General features: G+C 43.0%; 1 protein-coding gene across 1 annotated transcript; it reads right to left on the reverse strand.

Annotated features, from left to right (window-relative positions):
- Positions 1–5182: 5182 nt before the first annotated feature.
- LOC142962696 (helix-loop-helix protein 2-like) lies at positions 5183–5589 on the reverse strand. The gene has a single exon (XM_076103313.1). It carries the CDS (start codon positions 5580–5582, stop codon positions 5208–5210), a length of 375 nt encoding a protein of 124 aa, XP_075959428.1. The 5' UTR covers positions 5583–5589; the 3' UTR covers positions 5183–5207.
- Between the last annotated feature and the right edge of the window lie 411 nt (positions 5590–6000).

A 6000-nucleotide genomic window follows, 5' to 3' on the forward strand; every position in this document is an offset into this window, starting at 1 on the left:
TTTCCCCACTGATCCACCTCATCAATTAATAATAACACATAGAAATGACAGATTTTTTCCTTGGCCTCACGGACTTTGGCCTCCAAAACGGGCAGAGAAAGAGAGGTGTGGAATTTGAGATTTCATTAAATACCCGATGCAATGCTGGCAGCCTAAACGGCACAGATCAGCCTCCTAGCTCATCTAGAGCACATGAGGAGGCCTGGTGGTTACCATGGCATCTGTGCCCTCCTTCACACCCATTAGCCCTCGTGCCTTCCTTCATGTGCGCCCTGCACTGGTGGCATTATGCCATAATCTGCAGATGCAGCAGCCGGCAGTCTGCTGTGTTTCCTTTTTCATTTATTCGTTGTTATTAACTGGTAACCATGCATATATCATTTATAGTGACGGAGCACAAGGTGACATCTTGTCCAACCAACAGTATTCAATTTACTATCACATGTTAGACAAAAAAAAGTCATGCAATTGTTGGCATTTTGACAAATCCTTTCAGCTGTATATTATTTTAGTGGAGTAAAACACGTTCTTTGAAAGTGGCAAATAAAACACACACACACACACACACATGTGAGTAAGCTGGGTAAGACCTCTTTCAAATCAAACAATGGGCGACACAGTGTGTGCCAGTGTTATTTATAGTGATAACAATCTCCAATCCCTCCATGGGCTTCGGATAACCCAGAGGAACAGCTGCTGATTAACACACATCGCTGTTAACTGACTAAAATCACACAAACGGAGCCAAAGATCCGGAGACATGAAAGTCCCATGGAAACGATTGTGTGGGCCTCACCGACGGGACATATGATGTCATTAGGAACTTATTTCATTAGTAATTTCCCTTCCATTGTTTGACTCTGACATTTGATTCTTGGCACAAAGGTATTCGTCAGATATGTGAAGAGAGCAAACCTGTGACCTTTGAGTGACTGAAGAGAGTCTCAGCCACTCCCACCCTGCTGTTCTTACACACACACACACTCACACCTACGCACACCACAGTAAAAGGAGAACGTTAAGACCTGACACAGTACTCTGGAATGCAAACTTAGTCCCCCCTCGGTCCGCTCATGTGGAACTAAATAAAAGTACAGTAGAAGGAGAGGGAGTGAGGCGGTGGGGAGATAACTCAGTACATTCCTACCTTAAGAAAAGTGCTTTTGTGGCTGTAAATACACTTCTGCACACTGCTCTAAAATGCACCATGCGTTACAGCGTGCTAGCCAAGCTTTGCTGGATCCTAACACTCCTTAGTAGCCTAAAGGTAGCTCCACTTCTCATTACACTTGTGGCAGAAAAAAAAAAAAACATGGTTCAAAAGAGAGCAATGACAAAAGCCTTGCTGGCAACACTTTCTTTTGATCGTTCATGGCAAGAATGGCTTCCAGGGGATGAGTCACCTATTCAAGGGGTTCCCATACCTTAACGTGCCCTTATACCTCTCTGCTCAGGTCCCATCAGCGCTCGATCAATAATAAATGGCTGCAGGTGCAGCACAGTTTCACTGCAGCATCATGACTCTGAGATACTGGGAGAGACAGCGCCGAGGGTGTCAGAGGAGGCACGAGAGGCGGCTTCAGTCACAGTAACACCTCATCCAGCTGTGCACAGTGTGCTCTTCAGGCAGCTGCTGGTGATGGCGAGACACACCATCACCCTGCAGCGGCAGCTTAATACGCCCTTTATGTTACAGGCGCCTGGGTCTGAAAGAGAGAGCTAAGTGATGTGATGTTACTTCTTCTATTACACAGATGCCGTTTCGGTTTACAACAGATCTGGTTTCAGTCACATTCTGAACACCATTAACCACAGCAGATTATACACTATCACATTCATTATGTTGGCTCCTGATGCGTTTGAGGCACTGGGCAGTGTCTACATAAAAGGCACATGTAGCCTGCGATGTTGGCTCAACATAAATATGGGTAAGGAGGACTAAAGGCTGTCTGATGAGAAGGAAACCATTTTTTCCCCCCACGACGGCAGCATTGAACTTCATCAGTAATTCCTGCGAGGGGTTGCGTGTGTCTCAGGCGTTTGGCAAGGATATACCCAGTGAAATGAACGGCAGCGTCGCGACAATCAATTCGTTTACCTACCTTTTTTACGGTCTCAGACGTGTGCCATATCCCTCTTCGTGCGTCTCGGTATCAGTGTTTCGGTGAGAATCTGGCGCTCCTGCGCTCCTGCGCTGCTGCTGCTGCTGTACCGCACTGACAGGGGCAGCTCCCTCACACGATCCTGGCCATTGTGGTTATCAGTACCAGAGAGGGAGGCAGCATGGAGGTGCAACACACTTCAAGTGCACTCAAATCTGTATTTTCAGCTGTAGCCCACAAGAGGTCGTCCTTTACTACATACTCAGATCTGCTACAAGCAGGAAGTTAGTGCATGTTCCCAGTGACATTTTTTTTAAATCACCCTCCATTCAAAAATGTGTTACTTCTCTTTGATGTTTGAGCTTGTGCAGAATGATGTGTGTACAAAGTTTGACTAGAGGGTCATTAATGTGCTGAAAGAGGGAAGTGTATCTGTACTTATCCTAAACTCTGATTTAGATGATTGCCTCGCATCTACTGAGGCCAATGTGGTCCAATAAAGTGTGATGTGGAAACATGAAACCACAGTTCACACACGCTGAGGATGGACTTTTCAGTAAAGTAGGAGACATTTTGTATCCAGTTGTGAAATTTGTGAAATTTACAGATTCACTGAATGTTTTTTTTTTTAATGAGGGAGAACGAGAAGATGTAATTTGTTTTAGTTTGTAGGTACTTCATTGAATTTTCTTTGTCAAAAAAAAACCCATAAAAATATATCGTACATAAATGTATTGTACATGCTGTTGCGAGTGCACTGAGACCCAAGACCACCAGGTTCACTGTATTGTATCTGTTTTGTGGTGATTGTAATATCATTTGGGGAAACGGGTGTATGCATGACTATAACACAGTATCTACTGACGTGGTAAAGGCCTTGGGTCCAGCTTCAGTACCTGATCTTGAGGCCCTGTCTTGAAAGGAAGGTCCCAACTACATGTGATTACACACCTGATAAGTGTCATCCCAGAAATACAATTTCTAGAAGTTTTGGTGTCAAAGGCTTTACAGCAGCGCACTTTCAGGTTCAAGACAAGTCACCTGGATTTTGTGAGACAGAAACAGAGTAAGTTTGGAAGGCATACTTCTGCCACAAATTCCTTGGACATATTGGCTAATAAAAGATATTTCATCTCTAAACAGACAACAGAGACAAAATGTGAGGGAAAGAGGCAGTTTTCACCATATATGCACACAGGAAAAAAGGGCAACGGAAGGTAAGAGCTGGTAGGATGGTGGTGTTTGTAAACAACAACAACAACAACAACAACAACCAGATTAATATCAGTGGTACACAATACAGCAACGTTGAGTTTATTCTTGACATTCAAGACTGCAACTGACAAAATAATCTCACCCCATTTAGTAAATGTTCTAGAGCTTTTGATATCGACAGATCAACTCTATTTATTATTTTACTTTTAACTAGCTAACATGAACAATATAGACATTTGAACAACTACAATCTCATAACAACTGAACTCCATCTGCTGACGAATCTCATGTGATATGATCGAAAGCTCCAGAACAGCTAAAAGCAAATAAAGCAGGGTTTTCAATGGCTCAAGGCATAAACAAAACACAAATAGCTATACTTTTGAATATCATCAAAACATTTTAAGGCCTGTTCAGAATAGAATATTAACTTTTAACAGTTAAATCTCCCCCTATCTCCATCAGAGGGCAGTGCTGCTCCTTCCAAACATAGCCTGTGGCGTGTGTTAGAGCTGTATGCAGACTTAAATAGCTTACAGTTCTTGCCTAGTTTTAGTATTCGACCCACTTTGGCAAAAACTACAGAATATAAATAGCCATCTATGTACAGCTTCCACTGCCACATTTATCTTAGAATCTGATGTTAGGCTTGGCCTGTCCTCCTCTCCTCCCAACATACCTATTGTATCCAGTGTGTAGTCCAAGTGTGTAGTGTGTGAACTGTGCAGTGTTCAGACAAAGGGCTGTCACTCTTACTGCTGGAGTGGACATGAACAATACCTCAAGCCCCTCGGGCCACATTACACCAGAGACTCACATAAAGGGATGAGAGAGGGAGCACAGACGGCTTCTGACTAATGGAGAGAAAAGTCAAAGGGACGTGCAAGAGTTTGTATCCACGGCCTGATCTCATAAGAAAACATAAAAGCCGTATTTTGGGAATTTGCAAAGCCTGGGCATAATGTAAAAAACACTCAGAATAACCTCAGATAACAGTCTAACGGACTGCTTTGCTTTGATATTTGATATTTTGCGCTAAAGTTAGAAAAATCCAAGTCTTAATCAAATCATGTTGGCATTCATCCCAAAACATTGAGCAAAGAGTTACCACTTCTTTGTCTCTTGTCTTGGTATACGTTCACTTTACTCAATCATTTGTATGTATGTCCACTTGTGTGTGCGTGTGTGTCCCCAGAGAGGAAGGAGACAGATGGCGGTAGTATGGTTGTCTGGAGAAACACCTGCCCCATCCAGAGGGAGAGAAACCCCAACAAATACCAAGACCTCATGTGGTAGAAGAACAGCTGTAATAGCTTCCCTTCATGGCTTTACTTGAAATGAATAGAGCTACAAAAAAAAAAAGCTTTCAGAAGACACGTCGTAAGATGAAATCTATTGGTAAGGTCTTCAAATAAGAAACTTCTTTGTTCAGAAATATTGAAAGATAACTGGGATGAACAGCATCTAAAATGTTTCTTTTATATTTTATACAGACGTCCAGTAGAATATCTTTTGTGCAACTGAAATAAATATATTTACAAATTAGTGCACACAGAAAAGTCACATAACTGGCAACAAATTTAAGGTCAAGCATTGCAATGTTTCAGTAGTTTGGCTACAACAATATAATATACAGCACCTTTCAAAATATGTCCATTCTTTTCATCCTGTTGATGACAGTAAGCCTGCAGTCCGGCAACTATTTCCGATGATGAAATACTAATGTGATGTTACCATGATTAAGATGCATGACAGTCTAATGTGCCATTAGTTTAATATGACCTTATAACCCCAGGGCATTCCCCATATCTACGGGTATTAATGTACAGAAATCCTTCATCTGTGGTGTGAACAGTCATCCTGCCTCAGTCCATCCTCCTGTTGGTCCTCCTAAACATCCAGCACGTGGTTAAGGTAGGAGATGTAACAAATCGCGAGTTGCAGGATCTCAATCTTGGACAACTTCTTATCTGGTGGGAGCGTTGGGAGCAGCTGTCTCAGTTCTGCAAAGGCCACGTTGAAGGCCACGACGCGGACGCGCTCTCTGGTGGCGTGCGCAGATCGATACTTATCCGTTGCGCGCCTCTTCCGCCTCTTCTCCTCCCTGCTGAGGGCGGGCACGTGCACGGAGCGCGCCTTGCCATTACCATCATCGAGTTCGGCTGGCACGGAACCACACTGCACATTGAAAGTGTCCAGAAGGGTCACCGTGTCCGTTTGTCCCCAGGACAGGTCGGACTCGGGCTGGCCAGGACTGAGGATCATGCTTCTGTCCTCACACTGGAATTATCCTGAAGAAAATAGTAGAAGTCAGTAGAAATTACATCTAGAAATGATGATGTTCTGTATCAACGACTAATAGTCAGGACCTGAGACAAATACAATGTCCACATATTAGGCATGGGGGGGGGGGGGGGGGGGGGGTATTTCATACTCAAAAACTCTCGTGCTCTTCGTCAATTTTGAGGTACTAATATATTTGACTATCTCCATTTTCTGCTACGTTATACGTCCAATTAACTACAATTCCAAAACAAACATTAAACTACTAGATTCAGATTAACTACAAACTATAATCAACAATATAATGATATTATTCTTATGATATTGTTATAGTCAAATTGTAAAACCTGGCTAGAAATAAGAGACAAAGGACCCTGAAATATGAGGGACTGGTGGTGTC

This window comes from Anarhichas minor, unplaced genomic scaffold (assembly GCF_050575085.1).
Source record: "Anarhichas minor isolate MPS153535 unplaced genomic scaffold, ASM5057508v1 ptg000004l, whole genome shotgun sequence".
NCBI classification, from domain to species: Eukaryota; Metazoa; Chordata; class Actinopteri; order Perciformes; family Anarhichadidae; genus Anarhichas; species Anarhichas minor.

What these genes read in the sequence shown, in the direction of transcription:
- LOC142962696 (XM_076103313.1), bottom strand. Translation starts at nt 5,582, where the DNA reads ATGATCCTCAGTCCTGGCCAGCCCGAGTCCGACCTGTCCTGGGGACAA.